This window comes from Meriones unguiculatus, chromosome 18 (assembly GCF_030254825.1).
Source record: "Meriones unguiculatus strain TT.TT164.6M chromosome 18, Bangor_MerUng_6.1, whole genome shotgun sequence".
Taxonomy (NCBI): domain Eukaryota; kingdom Metazoa; phylum Chordata; class Mammalia; order Rodentia; family Muridae; genus Meriones; species Meriones unguiculatus.
This window is the reverse complement of record NC_083365.1, coordinates 50,239,199-50,261,949: the sequence shown is the minus strand read 5'-3', so window position 1 is coordinate 50,261,949 and position 22,751 is coordinate 50,239,199. Positions and strand designations below refer to the sequence as shown.

Genomic DNA, 22,751 nt, shown 5'->3' with positions numbered 1-22,751 from the left:
CTGAATAAAGTAGAAAAGCAATCTAGGATAATTCACACACACACATGCATACATACATACATACATACATATATATACATATATATGTAAAATACAAATACACTCACACACACATACATACATACACACACACACAGCATACATACATACAGAGCACACACACACAGAGAATACTCACACACATACTCACATATACACACACATACACACACTCTCACACAAACACACACACGAAGATGGAAAAAGAGAGATGAGGCAAGAATCCACAGATAATAAAATTTCCGTTCTTCTCACTCTATAAAAATATGGCAGAAAAATGGAAATCTAACACAGAAGCAAATTTTTATTTTTCCCCCACAATCACGCAACTCACCTGAAAGTACAGGATGTACCCTGACCTCCAGGACTACCCTGCTAGACTCAAACACCCACATATTCATAAGTTGCTAAATGGCACAGGGTAACAGCCTGAAACGAAATGAATATTCTGCTCTCGCCGTGGTCTGGAAACATCCACCCCCAAGAAAGCCTCGTCCAGTCACTCTGATGGGAAGGTGCCCCAGATACAATGCTTCCAGGGGACACCTCAGGAAGAGCAAACCCAAGAGCTTTACACACGTTACACTGTGCTGAGCCTTCTCACTGCTCAGCCATCCTTCTGCAGCTCTAGGAATCGCTGTTCCTTAACACCTTCAAGGCTGGGTACGGAGAAGTAGCTGCATTGGTGCTTCAACAGCAATGAAGACCACTGGCGAGGTCTTGCAGAGAACCTGAGTTTGATTCCCACTACCCACATGGTCACAACTACCTGTAACTCCATTCCCAGGGCTCCAACAGCCTCTTCTGGCCTATGAGGCCACTGCATGCATGTGAGTACACGGACATACATACTGGCAGAACATCAATACACACAAAATAAAAACAATCTCTCCATCTTAAAGAAGACTGCTTGAAAAGCCAGGCGCAGAAAGGCAAAGACTCCTGAGCCTATGTGCCTGTGTGGTTCTCCTAGTGCTGCTGTGTTGGGTGATTTAATTACAACTGAGATTAGGATCTGCAAAGAAATTTACAACCAAAAGCCAGAATGATCCAGAAGAGTCTAATGTGTCAAGCCCAGGATGCGATTCCAGGTGACCTTTTAGAGACAGATGGGAAGGGCGGAGTGTCCTACACGGGTGTGGCCTCACCTCTGTCTGTACCATCAGGGGCCTGTGCATCCGAAGGTCATAGACAGTGCCGTACACGTCCACCGTGTTCTCATTCTCTATCTGATAGATCAGACGATCGATGGCGATGAAAGTGCCCGTCCTTCCGACCCCAGCGCTGCAAAACACAGAGACGAGCACCCCACAGTCGCCTCTACCATGGGTCTCCCAGTGTCCCCACTGGTGCCCACCCCTCCACTCTCACTGTTCGAGGCTAACACAAACATTGCTCCTCAGCTGCAGCTTCGAGAGAGGCAGGGCACTAGTTCAAAGTTACAAACAAAATAACTTGCTAACCCTCCTCATACTCCACGCCACTCAAATGGCCCTGTAGCCTAGGACAGAAATTTCTATCTTTTATGAAGCCTCTGCTCTAATTAATTCTTTTGTCTTTAATGCTAGGTTCTTTTTTTTTTTAATTTTTTGTCTTCACAATTTATTCCTTATATATCCCGACTGAACCCCCCCCACCTCAACGCCCCCAGTCCTACCCTCCCACCCTCTTCCCCCAATCCCCTTCCCCTAGTCCACTGAAAGGGGGACTTCTCCACCATTGCCATCTGCCCAAAGCTTGTTAAGTCTCATGGGGACTGCCCGGATCCTCTTCCTCTGCATCATCAGGGGTGAGTGATCTGAGAGCAGTTAACTGAGTTCGTGACAGAGGCAGTCCCCTATTCCTCTCACTCAGTGAGCCACATGGAGACTGAGATGCCAATCGGCCACATCTGAGCAGGGGGTCTAGGTCCTCTCTGTGCACGGTTCTCGGTTGTTGCATCAGTATCTGCAGGACTCCCCGGGCTCAGATCTTTTAGTTTTGTTGGCCTCCTTGTGGGGCTCCTGTCCCCTCCATGTCCTAAGTTCTCATTGTTGTACTGTAGGTGTGGGGACACACTTTCTGTCAATGACCTTCAGCTCAGCACACCATGCCACTACAGTATAAAAGCAATGCAGATGAGTAAGCCACTGGGCATGACTGTGTTGTGATGAGGTTTTATATATAAGAACAAGACACTAACCCAGTCTGGCCCACAGGCTAGATAGCTTACCAACCCCCTTCCACAGCCTCACGGCTCAGGGACTAAATCCGCGGTCCCCTCTTGCAGACTATCCTTGAATTTTCACCTATTGCATTTCCTCTTGGGCCCTGCTTTTGTGGAGGGAGGATGTTCATAAATACCATTAGATTTTAAGCTCTCACATACGCATGAGCTGCCAACCGTGTATACCTGCAGTGCACCAGGATTGGTGATTCGGATGGAATCTGCTTCATGTAGTCCCGGACCAGGTAGCGAAAGTTGATGAGCAGGTCGGTGGTGTCGGGAACGCCGTGGTCAGGCCAGGACGTGAAGTGGAACTGCCGCAGAGGATGGCTCTCACTTGTCTGCATCTGGAAGCCAGTAAGATGGGTGAGAGAGCCGGACAGTCAAGATGCCTGACAATGTCACAGCAGCGAGTGGAATCAGGCGGGGCCTGAGGACAGTACTGTACAGGAGGAACAACAGGCAGCCAGGCAGTGGTGCCAACCAGCAATTCCATTCACAGCACATTCGATCCCCATAACCCAATCCTCATAAAGTTCCCATGAAGGAAGGACGTCATATCCTCTACTAAAGATGGGCAGAAAATGGGGGTGACCACCCAAGACGCATTCCATGTGTGACCAACATACCCAGCTCACTTCTTAGTTCAGACCACTTCAGTTCCCAGCTCCCAGCCAGTAACGGCCCCACTCCCACATACCTGCTCCTCCCAGGAACCTCAAGAGCCCCATCCTACAGACCACCTGAAAATGGCACTTCCTTAAAGCCCCCAAATCATTCCTTTCCTTGAGTCAACTACACTCATGTATCTGAACCATATGTCCCCTCAGCGGGCAGCTGAAGGGTCAGCATCGCTGAAGATAATGTTTAATGTTTATTCATTATAAAAGCAAAAAAAATTACATTATTCACAGTTTGAGAAATAGGAGAGAGGACAGTGAGAAGCTTCGTCGCAGATGACTAACATCATATATATTATGAGGGTTTACTGAGCGAAGACACCAGCTGCCAGGAGTAGGGAAGAGGGAAGACACAAAGAAGCAGCGAGAAGTTGAACTTGTCAGAGGTAGTTCTGCAGAGGGGCAGGGAGCAGGGCCCATGGGTGCAGGAAGAGGGGGACAGGGGGCAAGGGCAGGGGGTAATGGTGTGGGGAGTGGGGACAGGGATCAGGGGGCAAGGGTGCAGGGGGCAGGGGTCCAAAGGGGCAAGGAGGCAGAAGGGAAAGAACAGAGGGCAGGGGGCTCAGACTAGTGGTGTTAGTCAAAAAAAAAAAAAAGTTCTATGTGTAATGTTCTCTTTCTATAAAAGGGAAATGTATGCATGCATTTCACATAATTATAAAACACTATTTTTGGAACTGCCACATGGAAGCCTATATTGGATCTTAAATAAGAAAAGGCTTCAGCTGGGACCATAAAATCTCTAGAACCTGTAGTTTCATTGATACAAACACAACGAGAGCAACAGTATTTTCTTTGATTATTCCACCAACTCTGCGCACAATTCCTCCTCACGAAGGAGAACTCTAAGCAGGAGCGACTATGGACAGCAAACATGGCAGCCTATCCTGATGGGCAAAGACTGAAGAAATAAGCCTGACAATTTTCAAAGGTTTCTCACCAACTGGGTCCTCACTTTATTAGGTGGTCACACCAGTGTGTGCTCAACACCTGCATGGTAGGACCTGAAATCTTTCCTTAGGCCATAGTCTTTGAGGCCCAGGAACCAGGAAGAATTAGTATTTTGTATACTGTGCCTTACCTACGTCTTCCTGAATCTTTAAGGTTCGTTCTTACAAACTAGAACCCAATCAGCCCCTGTTAAAATGTGACACCACTGAATCTATTTCTAGGCTTTTCTTTTATGGATCTGCGCAGTTATGTATCTGCTAAGCTGGGCATGGCAACGCAAACCTAAAATCCCAGTCCTGAGGCTGAGGGGGAAGGCCAGCCTGGGCTACCTAGTAAGACACTAGCTCAAGATTTCGTCTCCTAGTCTGTGTTACTGACACTCCCTTTTCATAGGTCCTCATGCTAACTGCAGTCATTCCTCAGGATCCACATGGATTAATCCCAGGAAAATCTGGGAATGCTCAGGATCCCAAAGCAATACAAGCATGCGTGCATGCAATCTGCACACACACTCCTGCGCACAGTCATATACACACATGACAGAACACCCGACGCAGCCCGGGGTGTCACAGGCTCACCTGTTCAGGAGTGTAATCCATGGCGTTCACACTCCTCAGAGCACACCCCTGTCATTCGACAACATGTGAGCACACCAAGATCATTTCTAAACTACCTACGCTACCAAGTGTATTTCAAACAGCTGTTACACTGCATGGCTGAGGGAAGGCTGGGCCTACATGGACATGTTAAATACAAATACAATTCTTTATTCTGAGTGTGTTCCACCGTGGGTTGGCTGAGTTCACAGCTAAACAAGGCGGCAGGGTGGAGAGGGCTGGCTGTGTGTCCGCCCCATAGACAGTATCTCTAAAAACCAACCGTGACGCAGGATGCACACAGAGTTTAGTTACCCATCTCCAAAAGCTAGGTCTGCATGTGCTTCCAAATCACTCCACCGTCGCAAATAATGCTGATGGGGTGGGTAGGATCTAATATACATCACAAGAATTATCAAAGAACGTGGAATAATGACGATAAAACAGACATACACCCAGAAATGAAAACACACAGCTTTACTCATCTCGTAAAGAAGCTGTTCGCTCTAAATACAACAAATTCAGCAAACAACGCTGAAGAGAAACAACGCTGAGATTGAGCTCTGTGATTAATGAGCCCATTCCTGAATTTCACATTATGTCTTTTCATCAGAGGCTCAAACTTGAGCTCACTAGATCAAAAGGGATGAACATTTTTACACTCTCAATGTGAGCTGGAAAATGTTAACCCCCTTTGCATGCCCAGCAGGAGATAGCATCGTTGACTCTACTTTCAAACACTCTTTAAAAATAACCTCAGCTTCACGGAAGGTCTGTGTGAGCTAACTGGACTTGGTTCTGGAACTCTGGGGGAAAAGAGAACAGTGCATATCCCTGGACTCTGAATCCTGGAATTAATAGAAACTGTTCCCAGCAGGAAGCACTCTCCTCTGACGTATACACCCACCCAGATGACCCAAAACGCCCCCTGGAAAGGAAATGTGTCACTGACACAGCCCTGTCAGAAAGGACACATGAAAGCCCCCTCAAGAAAGTAAAGCTCCTTAGAGAGCATGTAGATATGGACACTTTAGTCCTGATTAAAAAAAAAGCAAAAATACTTTCCTCATGCATCAATTATTAGTTATTTTCAACATTAATATCCAATAGTTCTCTCAGATCGATCTTGACTTACGTTTTTCACCACGAAATCTCTGATGGTCCATTCGGGAAGGACAACTTCCGAGGTCATCGCCACAGTTATGTCCCCGTAGTCCTGAGCCTGCTTAGAAGGCCAGTACTCCTCACACTTGGTCTAGAACACAGATTTGGTCATGTGAAGACACGGAATCACACACCCACCTTCACCAGAGCCTCACAAGGAGGAACAAGCCGTGAAACTGACCCCAGGAACTGCTCAGACCCTCAGCTGGCCCTGTCTCACCCAAACACGGAGACACACACATGTACAAATAATTCAAAATAATATCTTTAGGAGAAATGAGCCCAGTCTGTGAGGTGGTTCAGCAGGTTAGTCACTTGCGTGCAAACCTCCAGACCCGAGTCCAGTGCTCAGATCCCAGAAACAGCCACATGGAAGTTGGCCTCTGAGCACGTCTTTGCTGTGGCACGTACATGCTCACACACACATACACATCGTATACACGACATTAATAAAAATCAGTCATAAGGAATGACATTACCACCTACAACAGCACTCGGCAGCTCCAGAACCGAGCGGTCAGAACCGCCCTTCCCAAGAGCGCTGAGGCAGAAATATGCTACAGAACAGACAGGGAGGTGTGGGAATCGCCAGCTTAGGGACTTAACTCCTACCCTTCAAGAAAGGAATCTATAGACATTCAGAGAGAGACAGAATAACCTTATTCTGGGCATGGAAGCTCCTGCCTGCGACCTCAGCAATTAGGGGGCCGAAGCCGGAGAACTGCTGCAAATTCAAGTCCAGCCCAGGCCAACAGTGAAGCCCTGTCTCAAAAATCACACAACACTAATAACTAGGATATTGCTCAGCAGCACAGCATAGGCCTAGCATAGTCTCCGCCAGGGCCCTACATCCAATCCCCAATACGAAATAATAATAGTAGCTAATAATTCTCCATGAAGCAATATTAATTTTCATTCTTCGGGCACGCAATTTTTAATTTAGCATGTGTTTTTCAACTTGTCTCTCTGTTTATGGAAATAGGAGATTTTATTCCTCGTACAGATCTTATCTGTAACAGAAACGGCATGGGGGTTCCAGGCCACACAGGGAGAGAGTTGCGCTGGGACTCGCCTGGAGATAAAGTCTGAAATTTTGCTTTTAACGTCAAAAACTAAGTTTGAGAATCAGAGACTTAGGAGCTGGTTGCTTAGAGAGTGTGCACGCCGGCTTTACAGGCACAGAGCTGACAACTGCCGAGCCTTGCGGGTCTCCGGTACCTCACTCCCGGACTGCACTGTCCACCACACTGGCCCAGTGGACTCACCAACCCACTCACTGAGCCAAAAGCAGAGAGTCAACCACAGGCATTAACAGAAAATGTTTTCAAGACTTTTTTTTTTTTTAAACATTCTCTCTGAAAGCTAAAAATAGAGAACATTTTCTAAGAATGAAAGTATCAATGTTTGGGAAGAGTGCTTTCGAAAAGACAGATGGATTTTTAAGACACTCCCTGCCACAATAAAATTAATTTATGATTTTTTTTTTCAAAAGATACTTACCCTTCCCTGTTCCACACACTTGGTCAACATAACAATGGCGTATACATTTTTCTCCCACACCATCCGCCAAAAGTCTTTCAAGGTGTTGGGTAAAGGTCCTTGTGTGGCAATGAAATCTTTCTTGGAATGGTAGCCCTAGAAACAGGAAGCCGGGTCATCATCAGACAGAAAGACACGCTCTTCCTCAGAGATGCCCCAGGGCTGTGGGAGCTGCCCACCCACTTACAGGCATATAGTTGGCATTGATGTAGTCATCTGTCGAATGGGTCTGCACTGAAAGTTTGACTCGAGAAATATCATCTGTGGCATTAAAAGAAAGAAAGATCCTCACTGTAAGGCACGTCTCAGGGAATTTACAAACAAGAAGATTTCAGAAGTACAAACTGGCGGCCCTAGGCTGACACACAGCTTCACACCTTACCCTCATGACCTCATTTCATCCCCGTGGACACTCCGTGATGGTGGCACAGAGAAACTATGTGACAGCCTTTGGAGAACTACGATTTGAACCCAGGCAGCCTGACAGGAAGGCCTACGTTCTCACCTTCTCAGACTAAACAAGCCCTTGCTCCTAGCAGCCTTCGGGTCTGCTGTGAGCAGGCCGGGTACTAAGCAACCATATTCATGGCTCAGAACTATCCCACAGGCTTTCAAGATAAGGAAATCAGGAGCTGCAGAGATGAAATGACTTCTCCAAGTCCCTCTATCTGAGGGAACAGCAGACAGAATTTTAACTCGGGGCCTATTCTACTATGGCAGGAAAGACATCCAAATTAACCTTTCCCCACTGCCTTAAAAGGTTGTTACAGGGCTGGTGAGATGGCTTGGCCACTTAAGAAGCCTAAAGCATCAATCATGTCCACACTTATGAGCATAGAGAACAAATGCATGGATCTTTGCTTGCTTGCTCTTTCAGCAAGGGTTCTCCTCTCTTAGACAGTTCTGAACCCCCTGCTGACAGAATGGGATAGCCCACGATGGGCTAGGTCTTCTCCTACTAATTAACAATCAAAAGAATCCCCCACAGACACTTCATGGGCCCAGCCTGATTTAGATAATTCCTCACTAATTCTCTTCCCCAGTGGTTCCAGGTTGAGCCACATTGACAGTCAAAACCAACCAGCACAGGTACAAAGACTGGCAATTCTCAAAAGCAGGAAAGGACTTCAGGGTGACTGATTTTTAGCTGTGGAACACACCCAACCAATCAAGGATCTGGGCGAGGAGGAACGGGACACAGGACCTGCCCCTCTGCTGCCCCCGTCACCCAGAACAACACAAACCAGAATAAGAATGTAACTGCGCATAGGTCATCTAACATGGTGGCTAAGTTGTTTTTTCACCTGAGAAATGGATTATTTTACCACCTACTCTGCAAACAGAGTGTGTAAGGATTAAATTCAATGTAATATCCCCCCACAGTACTTGGCTCATACTAGGTAACAGGCTGTGGGAAGAACTGGTGCTAATGGCGGTGGATCACTGATTCCCCGCCTCTACTGTTCAAGACGGTATGGCCAGGGATGAAGGGAAGAGGATGGGAATAAAACGACTCACAGGGCAGGACGTTGTTATAGCGATTCTTCCCTCTGTTCTCCGCTATTTCAGCTGTGTATTTGGGTAGACTTATTCCAATCAGCTTCAGATCCTGCAAAGTGAGTGAGTTGTATGTTTAATCGGGGAGTGGGGTGTGGTTAAACAAACTAGGAGTGCACAGGCAGAGCAGGTCAACTACCGCCAACTAGAAACAGATACCGAGCAGCTAACCTCCAACATCTAACCATCAACATCTTGGATCCTGTGAGTAGACTCTCACAGGATATGGCCATGGAAAATGCAATCAAGTTAAAATGAAGTCATACTGGAATACAGTGCATCCTTAATCTGATAATAGGTAATGTAATTATAATATGGGTACAGAGACACAGACACCCAAGAGAAAATATCTCACGACGCTTCTCCCAACCAAGGGACAGTGGGGGTTCCAAAAGCCGAGAAAAGCATGGAAAGATCTCCCCTAGAGGCTAAGGGGAACAGGTCCTGCTGACACTGTGACTTTGAGCCTCTTCCCTCTAGAACAATGAGACAATCAGTTTGTTTTCAGCCAAAGTACCCAGTTTATGGAACTTTGTTAGGGCAGCACTTGAGACTAAACCAGAGGCGAAAAAGAAAAGGGTGATTCTTGCCCTTCTAAGGACTGAAAACCTAGAGGCGGGGTGTAGTCAGGAGTCACTAGCCTGACACAGCAGAGTGAGGAGCACAGGCCACAGATGGAACCAGACAGTATAAAGACAAATGTGACACAGACAGAGACTGAGTCCTCCCGAGGGAGCTGAGGAACCTGGGAGGATGCAGTGTTAGAATGGAGGATGGACTGTGATGGAGCTGTGGGCAGAATTCTAGGAATACAGAAGCAGCTGGCTGCAACAGGCACATGGTATAGGGGGGACATGAGTGCATGAACCTTCCGAGACAGGACAGCACCTCAACTACTTTGGGGGACAGGAGGGAGTGGAGCCTGGCGCAAGAGACTGGCAAAAAAAAACTCTGACCCAGGTTTCCCACAATCCTCCCAAGGCAGCTCTGATCCCACAGCTGTTAAGTCCCAAAGCTCTAAAAGGCCCATCTGGCTTCTTTACTGCTCATGTAGTATATTAATATACTCATGTTATACAGCATATTAACTGCTCATCTAGCTTACTAATGACTCTAGTTAATGGTTCCCTAGCTTCAATCTTCCATCTCTCTCTGGATAATCTTCAGGTAGCCACAAGACTAAACACATACTTCACCAGAACTGAAGGTCCACGTGAGCTTCTCAGCCAAAAGCAGGGTGCCCAAGAGGTCAGATACAATCTTCTCTCCCCTCTAAACTGCCTCTCAACCAACACTTTACCGTAAGACAAAATGTCAGAAAACATAATTTACAACCACATACCTCATATTCCTCTGCAAACCCACAGTTGGAGTCGGCTTGCTGTTTCTTAAAGTAGGCCTCAAAATTCTCCACTCGGATTAACTTGGATCTAGGGAGGTGAAACAACTTGTTAGGTTTTTTGTTGTTGTTGTTGTGTTTATTTTTTGTTCAATCAAAACAGAAAAAGGAAAGCTACAAAAATGAAGCTACTCACTTTTTAGGTCTTCACCATGGAAAGAAAAAAGAAAACAAAGCAATGAGAAAGACGTGCTCATTTTGGAAGTAAGCATCAACTCAAAAGAACAAACCAAACATAGCGAGGGGGTGAGCCAAAGACTAACGTAATGTTATTTAGAAAACGCTAAAATGCAGGTCACGAAAGCAGCCCTGTTCTACAACTGACCATATTTGTGTGACTTAAAACAACTGTTTTCCTCAGCTCTTAATAATCCACTCACTTTTGTAAAATATGACAATTATCTGTTGGGGGCGCTGTGGAGACAGCTCAGTGGGCCAGAGCACTCAAAACTCAGTGACTTGAGTTCAAATCCTCACTATCCACGTACAGAAACAGGTGTGGCCACAAGCACCGGTAACCCCAGTGCTGGGGAGGGTGGAGACGGGAGGATGACTGCAGCTTGCTGGCTGCCAGCATTGCTCTGGATTTAGCAGAAACCATGTCTCAAGGGAACACAGCGACCATCAGTAAGTGGAAGATACCCAACATGCTCCCTGGCCTCGGAGCACACGTGGGGGGGTGTGCCTGTGTGGACAGGTACACTACACACACAGGCTCACTACACACAGAGAACCCCATTCATCAGTAAAAAAGGTAGCTTCAGGAGAACAGCCAAACAGAAACTCCTTGCAGAAAACAGCAAGAACTTCCAGATGACTGTGGCCAATCTGTCAATCGGGAAAAATGACAGCTATTTCTATCAAAAAAAAAAAAAAAAGCTAAAAATAGTCACTGAACAGACCAGGGGACTGAGAACCTTAAAATAACTCAAGAGACTTACTTAATTTGAGAAAAGGACACTTCATTATTCTTGGCATCTTTCCTATTTTGAAAGAAAAAGAGAAGGGAGGGGGGCATTAGACAAGGACCTTCAGCCCTCTCCTACCTTTGACACCTTCTCCCCAGGCTGGGGCTCAGGTAGGACGCTACAGCTGCTCACCAGGACCCAGCCCAACACATAGGTGGCTCACTAGCACCTGGTCCAGCGTAGAGCTAGCTTACTAGCACCCAGCCCAGCATAAAGCCTGCACAGCAGGACCCAGCCGGCTCACCAGTACTCAGTCTAACAGACCAAGAAGGCAACGCAAACTAAAAATCCATAAACTGACTCTTTCTTACTATTGAGAAGAATCAAAATCTATTCAAGCAACTTTTAGGAGTGTGTGTGTGTGTGTGTGTGTGTGTGTGTGCGTGTACATCCCATTGCTGTAAAAGGAAGACTCCTTATTCCACGATCTGCTGTTGAGGAGGCCACTGGTACATTAATGCGAAGAAGCGGGGGCAAGCCCTGGAAGGGAGTCAGGTCAAATACTGCCACTGTGAGTCCCCGCACTGCTGGCTCAGCTCTGCCTGTTGCCAAAACACACCAAGTTTGGTACAAGTTTGGGCAGCATGTACCAAAATGGGAAAGAAGGCTGCCCACTGACCCAGTATCTACCCAACTTGGAATTGAGCCTAGGAAAATAATCATGAGCATGCCTAAAGGTTAGGCACAAGGATGTGTAACTGTAGTCAAAAATAAAACCTCCGGTAAAATGGTTAAATAAACGATGGTAAAAATACCAGGCAGCCACCGACAATGACGCTGAACAAAGCAGGACAGACATTAATGTGCCTAACAGGACTCCGTATGACAGTGAGAAGAGCAAATTTGCTACAGTTGCAGGTTCCTTGTTTTCCTTGCTCTTCTGTGGGTATGTTTTTGCCACCATGGGTTGAGCTTTGGTTTGGGTGGCGCTCTTTGTTGTTGTTCTGAGAGAGGTCCTACTACGTAGCAGCTCTGACTAACTCTGCCCAGCAGCTTCCTGCCGGGGCCTGGCTCCCTGTGCTGCTATCTGGCCCTACGGACTTGACTACTCACTATCCAGCTTTTGCACTAGGTTCTGATTCATTTTTAGTACAGTATAAGAGATTTAATTGATATGAAGAGAAACTACAATATCTGATTGATTTGGAGGAAAGGTTAAAAAAAAAAAACTACCGTTTTCTTGTTAAAAACAGTCGTAGGTGGCACATGCTTATAATTCCAGCACTTGGTAGAGAAGAAGGAGCAGAAATTCAAGGTTATCCATTTGAAACAGCCTGGGATATGTGACACTGTCTCCCAGGTCGGGTGGGGGGTAGGGAAGATGGGAAGATGTCCAGGAAACCCAGTCCCAGGTGTACATTTCCAGCTAGAAGCACCTGGCAGGAAGTGACTCGGGATGACACACAGGCTTCCCCGGGTCAAGCAAGAGGGATGCAGTAACTGCAAAGAGCAAGTTCAAGTTCCTCTTCTGTGCTTCCAACAACAGCCTCTGCATCCCTCAAAGAGCTTTTAAGGCCTGCCTGTTAGCGCCTCAAGAAGGCAATGGATCTAGGTACACAGAGAGTACCCAAAATGAAGCTACTTTTTTCACTAGTTAGTTATATCCCACGGTGTTTGTACAAAGAAAACAATGAATAAGGACATGGAGTGTGACATTTGCCAGTGTCCCCAACTCCTTGAGTCGGACGCTCATTCCCACAGCACAGAGGAGGAGGTCAAGGCTTCTCACAGCTAGTGAGAGTGAAACCTGAGCTCAAAACTCGGCCAATTCTAAAATCACAGGAGACTCCTAACACAGTCTTTGGATCCTGGCTTGGAAGCGCCACCCTGCGTTATCAGTGGCTCTGATGCAGCCGGGAGGAGGCTTAGAATCCAACCACCCAACTGCAGTCAGACAGGAAACAAGACTGGCCAGAGGGCGAGGCTGTGAAGAACCCAGGGGCTCTTTCAACTATTCCCTCTGACTTTACAAATGGTTACAAGTCCTTATAACAAAAAGTTCCCTTAAACGGTAGCACATGATGATTCCATAAGCAGTATCACCTTTTCTTTCTCCAGAAGATGAAGCCTCCCACGGCCACAATGGCCAGGGCACCAAAGATGCATCCAAACACTGCTCCACAGATGACACCTGGGGAAGGTCCCAAAAGAGGCATTTCAGGTGGTGTTCACGAGGGGCCACATGCCACGCTGACGACTAGCCTGGGACCCACCCAAGGTTCAGGGAGAGGGGGATGGTGCACACAGGGGAGAGGTAAACATCTTACATAAAATCAGAACGGCTTCTGGGGACTGGTTTCTTCATGTTTAGCCCATCATTAGCAGGATGGTCCCGGGAGCAGCACAGCCCCTCCCTAGGTCTCAGTTCAGCTGTGACTCTGGGGACCTGAGCCAGCTAGATCAGTGGGTTTTTTCCTGTCACCTGTGAGCAGGAGTGCCCACAACACCATACCCACATATCATGGAGCCCCCGTTTTGATGGGCAATTTAAGGGAAGGGGTAGGGACTCCCTGAACTTCACTCCTGGGTAATCTGTTCCACTCAGCAGCTATGAAAAACAGAGCAACTGACCAGTCAGCACTGTGTCTCATCCTGAAGGAGGAGAGAATCCAGCTCTGTGATACCGGGAAGGAGGAACACTTCACAAGGAGTCTCTGGCTAGAATTCCAGGCCTGCATTTAAGCCGCTGTAACACTGGGTACAGCCCATCTGTAGGTCTTGGAAGCCTTATCTCCAAGCAGAGGTTGGACAAGAAAATTTCTGTGGCTCGTTCTAACGTGAAGATTCAAAGACTCTTTAAACTGAGTCACATGAGCCACAAATGACTCTTAGAAAGCAAAGAACTAATAAATCTGCAAGAGTGTGACTGGTTTTAGAGAAGAAGTGGGGACCAGATCTTTCAAGCACCGAAGAGTGGGAAGCTAGCTTGACACCAAAGATCAAAGGACATGTCAACTTTGGAGAGGAAAAAGCCAGGCCTCCACCCTCTTAGACACGTGAGAAAGGGGTATGGTCAGCACACTTCTGCACACACAAGGCACAGAACCCACTGTGTGGACGTTAGTTAGGGCTTTTGTTTCCCTCTACCTGGATCTTGAGGCAAGAACACGGCTTCCGAGTACCGACTGAAAGACACGTAGCTCTCATCCCCATTGATGAGTCCATCGTTCTGAAGGTTATAGGTAATATTGGTGAAGCCAGCAACACAAGCCCTATGGGCAGACGAAGGAGAAAGGAAGGTAACTGAGGTGTGTCTACCACCATAGTGCGTAATCTTAAACTCGTGGGGCTCAGGAAGGACCCAGTTGTTACCGGTAAGAGCCCAGAGGCTCCAGCCTTCCGTTGTAATAGCCGAGGGTGGTGGATTGGTTCCCAACGTCAATTTCGTATTTCGAGACTTCAGACAGACCCTGAGAGTGCCCCTTCTCTTCTATTCGTATGAGGTATGTCACATATGTATCCGAGGCCCCCTTTTTGAAATCTTCGTATGTGTACTTCAAAACATCTGCTGAAGGTTGGCCAGCTAAGAAAGGAACAGAGAAGGTAAATTGTGAGTGACAGCAGAAAGACCTAAGTGTCATAAAACAGCTCAACAATGACATAGGCGCTGCGTGGCGTTGTAGCCATTGTCTCTCAAGCAGCTCTGGGAGCAGGTAAATCTTTAGTACTTGGCTTCCATCACTTCATCCCTTCAACATGAGGCTCACAAAAGCTTATTTTCAAGCAAGGAAAACAAAGGTACAGAAAGCTGCCCAAAGCCATCCTGCCCACACCGTGAAGCTAGATTCCAGGCCTTGACTTCCTGGCCCAAGACCTGTGTCTTTCTTGTGTCAGGATGCTACTGACTGGCCGATCACGGTGCAATGGGATCTTTCTCATTCAGCATAGGTTTGAGCTCGAAATTTGTTGAAAACAAATTCAATGACAAAGGGCTTAAAATAGACTCAAAATTTTAAAAGTCGGGGGGGGGGGGATGGAGGAAGAGACTGCCACATTTTGTTTGTATTCATGGGGGTACAGGCACATGTGTGTGAGCTACTTTGTGTGCATACATGTCCGTATGTGTGTGAAAGCCAGAGGACAACCTCAAGTATCATTCCTCAGCTCCTTCTTTTTTGAGTCAGGGTCTCTCTCTAGTCTAGAACTTCACCAAGCCAGCTTAGCCAACTAGCTAAGGAGGCCAGGGATCCTCCTGTCTCTGCCTCCCCCACGCCAAAATTACAAGGGCATGTGACATGCACAGCTCTTCCTTCAATGTAAGTCCTGGGATTAAATTCAGGGCCTATGCAAGGCCAGTACTCTACTAACTGTGTTATCTCCCTATACCTGGTTTGTATAAAACCAGGTGTGATACAGCTATCAGAGATGCCCTCAAATCATTCCTTTCTTCCTGCCACAGAAGAGCCACTCCAATTGCCCTCCTCTCTCACCCAGAAGATCCCCTTCACAGAGTCCCACAGGCGATCTTTTTGTGCTTGCTCTCAAGAGCAAGTCATCCTAAATTGGCTACTTACAGCCTATGGGTCAAATTTAGCCACCAGCTGTGTGTAAACAGCTGTGGGATGAGCACGCCCAGCCCTCATGTATCTTCTATACATGTTTCCACACCACCACAAGGTGCTGGACAGTGGTGACAGGAACTTCGAGGTCAGGAAAGCTTAAAGTACTTGCTTTCCGATCCTTCAGAGCACCAAGCCAACAGCTGGCCTCCCTGTCGGTGCCAAAGCACAGGCTGCACTGGAGAGAGGCGCGTGTCACTAGTGCGCCTTACTCACCATGGTGGTCTGGATGAGCGTGGCCCCGCAGGCTCGGCTATGTCAACACCTGGTCCCCAGTTGGTGGAGCTGTCTTGCAATTACTAGATGTGGCTTTGTTTGAGGAGGTGTGTCACTGAGGGGGTAGGTTTCAAGTGTGAGTCATCCACAGCGTGTGCCCCATCCCTTCTGCTTCCTAGCTGAGAATCAATCAAGATGTGGGCTCTCAAATGCTCCTGCCACGGTGCCTTTGCTCCACCGTCACGGACTCTAAGCCTCTGAACCCATAAACCTGATCAACACTTTCTTTTATGAGTTGCTTTGGTCATAGTGTTTTATCACAACAATAAGAAAGTAACCAGGAGCCAAGCAGTAGCGGCACACACCTTGAATCCCAGCGCTCAGGAGGCAGAGGTAGGTGGATCTCTGTGAATTTGAGGCTAGCAGGGTCTACAGAGTGAGTTCCAGAACAGCCAAGGCTAAGAAAGAAAGAAAAAAAAAAGACAGAAAGAAAGAAAGGAAAGGAAGGAAAGAAAAGAAGGAAGGAAGGCAGGAAGAAGGCAGGAAGGGAATGAGGGAGGGAGGGAGGGAGGGAGGGAGGGAGGGAGGGAGGGAGGGAGGGAGGGTAGAAAGCAGGCTATGTAAAACAAGTTAACCCATGCTGGCCGCTTCTTACCTTCCCCAGTAGTGAGAATGATGGCATAGGCTTTGATAGGTCCATGGCTGGTTTCAAAACCACTGAACTTGACCTTTACTGAATTGTGACTGACAGATGTAATATTAGGGGATCCATCGGGAGGAGGTGGGTCTAAAGCAATACAAAACAAAACAATCACCCAACACTTAAAACCAAAGAAGGAGAAAAACTACCAGGCAGACGATGTGCTCCAATGCCCCGCCCAGGAAGTCTACCCATGCCTAAGAAGGCCTGACCCTGTACAGGAAGCTGAACGCAGAACTCATCTAAAACATATCCCAAAGTAAGAGGCAGGAAGGGAATAAGTACTGAGCGGAGACACGGATCCTGAACAAACCAGGGTGACAACAACTCCACAGATGTCTCCACATTTACCATCAGCTCTCCAGCTTCTAGATAGTCAGAAAGGATCTCACACCTCCCACCCGAAGACTAGCAGCAGCACACTAGCTTACCCACCATAACACCGGAAACCCAGTCCGCTCATCCCTCCCCACATTTACCACCAGCTCTCCAGCTTCTAGATAGTCAGAAAGGACCTCACACCTCACACCCCAAGACTAGCAGCAGCACACTAGCTTACCCACAACTGGAAACCCAGTCTGCTCATCCCTCCTCTCAAAGGATAAACTTATGCCCCTTCAAATCCTTTACCCTCCGCACATAGGAAGTAAGCAAGAAATCCTGGCAAAGACTCTCACTTCAACTCTCCTCTTCTCCAATACTTCCCGACCCAGAGAAAATGCAACTTTGAGTTTAACTTGTGTTAAACTTATAAATATTCATCTGCAAAGGGAAGCTCCCAATTAAAAAGTGAGAATCACTGTATGAAATGATGTACGTGTATAGCCATATCTGTTCAGCTTCTTGCCCCCACCCAGCAGCCCACATTTGCTTGTTTGTTTGCATGTAGCCTAGGCTACCTTGAACTCCCTATAATAGGATGACCTTGAACTTTTGATCCTCCTGCCTCTATCTTCCATGTGTTAGGATTACGGGTATGTGCTACCACACACAGTTTCTGTAGTCCTGGTGGCTGAGCTCAAACTCTCGCGCATGCCAGGCAAGTGCTTATCAACTGAGCTACAGCTCCACCCCAGAGGTGTTTCCTTCTGATGAGCTGCTATGCCCTATGCCAAGTGCCACACTCGGCCCAGGAAGCACAGGCTCAGTCACGGTCTCTGCTCTTTAGCACTTTAGACACAGAGATGCCGCCGTGAAAAGAGGAGCTATAAAAAGGGGAATGAAATAGCCGCTGTTCCCACTGTGCTCTGCAGAACCGAAGTGGTGTGCCATGAGTAGGATGCCACTGTGTACTACACAGCCTTATGGAGCTCCACGCGTGCTGCTTTCCCCGAGATTCTATAGTACACAGCCTGAGCAGCCCTGCGTGTGGTCTTCAGTGTGTAACATGCAGCGCAGCAGTCCCGGAAGCTCAGCCCCGCTTCTCCTTTTCACAACGGAGACGAGCTCAGCGAGGTTAATCAGCTCTTCTGAGATCATACGACTGGTCCATGGGGGAAACTGAAGTCAAATCAGTCCACCTATCTATTCTGAGCCTCTGTCTATACAAGAACTCAAGTGAGGACCCTACAGGAAGAGGTCCTCTTAGAACAACCACTAATGCTTTAGAAATTGTCAGAAATATTCTTGTGCCCTGAGGAATATTTATCTGAAAGTCAAAACCCACGAAGGGGAATATAACACCACGACCCACCAGTCGATCTAAAACACAAGTTTGGCAGGACAGAGGAACAAAATAAATCAGACAAGCAGGAGGGTGGGGGAAAAGAGGAGCGGGAGAAAAATGAGTGAATATTAGGGACTGACTGGGGTGGGGGCTTGCAAAGTACGTAATCTTTTCTTTCCCTAAAGCAACTCAGGGTCTTGTCAATAGAGTTCAGAGAAATGAATCCCGACAAAATACACAGTAATGTTGTTGCTTTTAAGTCTTCTTCCGTAAGTATGGTGGTCATATTAATAAGGCTATATTTGAAAGAAAAAGAGACTCCTTACCTTGAAGAAATCCATGTGGAATATTTATAAATACTGATAAACAGTGGTCAAATTGGGTTTCAGAGTCATCCTCCCAATAATGGGAAGGAAGGAGGGGACGTGGGTGTGCTAAGTGTCCAAGCACTGACCTGTGTCCAACAGGGCATGAGTTTTCATCCTACTGTCCAACTTAGCATATATTTGAACATTTCTACAAAAAATGCCTTTCTTAAATGCAATAAGGGAACTCCCTATGAGAGAGAGAAGGAGGAGGCGGAGGGAAGGAGAAGGAAAAGAGGAGGAGGAGAGAAAAGGGGAGAGGAAGAGAAGAGTAGGGGAGAGGAGGAGAGGAGGGGAAAAAGTAGGGGAGGGGAGAGGGGAAAAGGAGGGGAAGGGGGTTGGCAGTGAGCTATTCTCACAGAACTGCTCAGGACATGAAACACACATCTCTCTTACTCTGCAGTTTTTGTCTGGATTTCTGCAGAATGAGGTAAGCGGCCTGCAGATAAAAACACTTTAAGGGGAAGTAAACACCCTAAAAGGGTTCTTGTGCTGTGTTTGCATGCTGCTAGGCCAGCTGCTCCAGGGGCAGCCAGCTCCTTGCCACAGGGCCCACCTGTGATGCCAGTGGTACAGGTGCTCTGGGCTGGGGGTGCCATCTTTCCACACGACAAGGTGGCAATGCTGATGTTGTACGAGGTAGAAAAATTCAAGTAAGTGACTTCTGTCCTGCACTCTGTGTTGTTCTCCGAAGTGCAGTTCTCCAGGCGTGTCATATTACCCCAAGCATCACTCCTGACCCCCAGGTCGAAGCCTGTGTTCATGCCAGGGGGGCAGGCCCACTTCAGAACCAGAGCTGGCTCCTTGGGGACAGCTTCACAGTGGAAGAAGTCCACTGGTGCAGGCTCTGAAAAGCAAAGAAGAGGGCAAAGTGAGGCTCGTGGGAAGCAGAGGAGCCGGCCCAGCACAATGAGGAGCCAGCATGGACATGGAGGAGGATGCGCAGGTTGACTAAACTCAGCCATACCAGACTGCGTGACCTTGGGGTGGTCACTTTATTGCCCTGGGGTTTCAGTGCAGGGCTGTCTGTGGAGGCTATGAAATACGGGTGTCAGTCACCAAGCAAGATTCTGGAAAGAGGGACCAGAGACTCAGTAGTCAAAGCACTTGCAGCTCCTCTAGAGAACCCAAGTTCAGCTCCCAGCTCTTGTTCCAGCCAGCCATACACACTCATGAGGGTCGTCCTCTTGCTTAAGGCAACAGAGGGCTCAGATACACCACTGAAACAACAAAGCAAGCACGCAGCACAGCAACATGCAGCCTAACTGAGCAGGGGTCACTTAACGCCACAGAGATCCTTAACTGTATCACGGGAAAGGTCAGAGGCCAAGCACTGAGCCCTGATGCCCCCGGCCCCTCACTGTTTAGCTCCTGCATATCCACCTCACTGCCCTGGCCACCTACAAACTTTCCAACACCGTGCTCTCTCCAGCCTTGGGGCCTCCGCACCGGCTGCTCCTGTGCCCACAGTGCAGGATCAAAACCCTGTGGTGTTCAAGCCCTCAAATCTAGCCTCAGTCGCCTTACACTAAACCTTTTCATGGGGTATCCTCACAAGATACCCCAGAGAAGAATATCGTTTCCCATTTCCCTAGTTTTTTCTTTTCCCTCTTCTTAGCCATAATCATCACCCAACTACTTGCTCACTCTTATTTCTTAATCTGTTTTGTTCGGCAGGATAAAAGTTCCAGAAAGACAGGGACCTAACTTAGCAAGTGTTCAATAAACACACGTTCAACCAAGCAATGAAGCAATGGCAATGGCATCGACACGTCTTCAATGAGCTCCCGGGCTGTCTTGGGGTGCTCTGTGCCCATTGCTGCCCACTGCGGTCACGGTAACCTACAGGCTGGGGTACCTCAGAGGGAAGAGCAGGGCCCAGTAGGATAAGGGGGCTACTCACCCATACAGAATGACTTCCAACCAGTTGCCGGGGACACTGTATCATTCCCCACTCGTGCAAGGATCCCCACTGTGTAAGAGACGCCAGAGATTAACCCAGTGACGATCTCGTCTGTGCGCCTGGTGATTCTGTCCACTGTGGTAACATTGCTGTCATCTCCAGCCTTGAAGACACGGAGCGAGTAGACATACGAACGAGAGGCCACATCCGAGTTCTCCCACCGGATGACTGCCACGGTGCTGTTGGCATTTACCTCAATGTGGGACACACTGCTGGGCCCTTGGTTTGAAATTAAACAAACAAAATGAACCACTCTGAACTATCTTACTTACTCTACCTAAAAGCTGCCGGGCGCTTTCCTAGAAAGAACTAACATAATTAAGAAGCTCTGCTTCAGCACTGATTCAGAAAACTGTACATATTGAATCTGAGAAGAAATTAAAATGTTTAGGCTTCTTGTTAATATTTACTTACATATACACATATATATTCCAATATACTATCAGAGAGAGAGAGAGAGAAAAAGAGAGAGAGAGCGCGCACTATAATTTCCAACTCCCTCTTGGAATTTGACTAGCAAAGAAGGTAAAGCATGAGAGACACTGACACTTCCACCATCCGTCCCTCTGAATACTGTGGAAGCATCTCCGTCACTGTCCCAGAAGAGACCCTCATCCGAGGGTGTCCTCAGAACTGGCAGGACAGCCGCTCTCTAGCCTGTATTTCTGAGGAGCGGCTAATAGATACTACCTTGTTCTCCACTCTCCTATGATGTTACTTCCTGCCTCCAGGCAACAGCTGTGTCACATACCTCCAGCAACAGTGCCCATAAGAGCAATAAAGCCTTTGCTGGGGCTGAGGTTTTCAAGTTAAGCAGCTCCCACGTCAGCCTGAAACCCTGAGGCATCATCCACCCTCTCTCCATCATTTCCTGTACTTCCTCCACATGAGAGGCAGGAAGCACCCCCTTTGCCCACTCCCATCCCCCACAGGACTCACGTGTATACTGGGTAATGGAGCTGGAGTCACCCTGGACCTGGTCCACTTCTGGGGAGATTGTGACATTATATAAGGTGCCTGGGGTGAGGTCCCCCAGTGTGGCCCATTTCTGAGAACTGGTCTCCTTGAGGTGGTCACGCTCAGACTTCAGAACTAAGTGGTAGATGTATCCGGAAGCACTGTCAGTATTCTGCCACTCCAGCTGCATTGCGGTGGTGGTGACATTGACCACACGGATGCCAATCACAGCACTACGGTCTAGTCAGAGGAAAGGAAGAAAAGCATTTAACCATGAGTCCATCTTCATTACAGTCTCTGTCGAAAGACCCAACTCTGTTATCCGGTGAGGTCAGACACGTGCACTAGAGGTCAGGACCAGCCTGGCCTACAGAGCGAAATCTGGCTCAATAAATAAATAAATAAATAAATAATCTCCAGTGAGGTCACAAAGGTCAAACTGTGTGCCTATGATAACCAGAAGATCCCCTGAACTGGAGTTACAGGTGGTTATGATCATGCAAGAGGGAGGAAACCAAATCCAAGTCCTCCGGGAGATCATTCAGTACTCTTAACTGTAGCCATTTCTCCAGCCCCACATTCAATTTCTCACTCTAAACTGGGATTCTGACACATTTGACCTGTGGCAATTCATGGAGCTTTGCACTGAGAAAGGGCACACTTTCTATAGCCAGGTTTTATCTCAATAAAAGGTGTGTTTGACGTTGAGTGTCATATACACCTATCGTCCCAAAAAAATCGATGAAGCTGAGGCAGGAGGATTTCAAGCCCAAGGACAGCTTGAGCTCCATAGCATAACCCTGTCTTAGTAAATAAGTCGAGTATTGGCTTGTTTGTGTTTCATCGTTCGCTCCAAAGAACATGCATGCCATATGAACCACCTGGCATACTGAAGAGGGAAACAAGAAGGGAAGCTAAGGTGGAGCTGTATAAACCATGATACAGTTAAACGATACCTTTCCCTAAAAGCAGGAAGGTCATGCCAGCTACGGGAAGGGTCATTATATATATGCAGGGCAAAATGTTCAAGTATAAAATAAAATTAGTTGTATAATTATGACAGCGATGTGAACAAAAGGTATAGCTGTAGACACAGACAAGAAAGGAATTCAATCGGATGAGAACAGTTAAGAGTTACATATGTTCCCTTCCTGTCTAGCGTGGTAAATACACACAACATACTATTTATCATTAACCATCTGCCAATGTACATTTTGGAGGTTCTA

The 22,751-nt window shown here is 47.5% G+C and overlaps 1 protein-coding gene across 1 annotated transcript in view; it reads right to left on the bottom strand.

Moving 5' to 3' along the window:
- Nucleotides 1–22,751, bottom strand: part of Ptprj (protein tyrosine phosphatase receptor type J) — a 142,766-nt gene that overhangs the window by 5,766 nt on the left and 114,249 nt on the right. The window contains exons 8-23 of the mRNA XM_060372120.1: nucleotides 21,508–21,765; nucleotides 20,509–20,787; nucleotides 19,162–19,452; nucleotides 16,530–16,661; nucleotides 14,412–14,622; nucleotides 14,187–14,311; nucleotides 13,143–13,230; nucleotides 11,073–11,114; nucleotides 10,268–10,276; nucleotides 10,075–10,162; nucleotides 8,694–8,784; nucleotides 7,363–7,436; nucleotides 7,137–7,271; nucleotides 5,608–5,727; nucleotides 2,432–2,592; nucleotides 1,188–1,323 (exon numbers count right to left, since the gene is read on the bottom strand). Coding sequence (XP_060228103.1) covers nucleotides 1,188–1,323; nucleotides 2,432–2,592; nucleotides 5,608–5,727; nucleotides 7,137–7,271; nucleotides 7,363–7,436; nucleotides 8,694–8,784; nucleotides 10,075–10,162; nucleotides 10,268–10,276; nucleotides 11,073–11,114; nucleotides 13,143–13,230; nucleotides 14,187–14,311; nucleotides 14,412–14,622; nucleotides 16,530–16,661; nucleotides 19,162–19,452; nucleotides 20,509–20,787; nucleotides 21,508–21,765 — 2,240 coding nt within the window. The remainder of the gene's footprint in view (nucleotides 1–1,187; nucleotides 1,324–2,431; nucleotides 2,593–5,607; nucleotides 5,728–7,136; nucleotides 7,272–7,362; nucleotides 7,437–8,693; nucleotides 8,785–10,074; nucleotides 10,163–10,267; nucleotides 10,277–11,072; nucleotides 11,115–13,142; nucleotides 13,231–14,186; nucleotides 14,312–14,411; nucleotides 14,623–16,529; nucleotides 16,662–19,161; nucleotides 19,453–20,508; nucleotides 20,788–21,507; nucleotides 21,766–22,751) is intronic.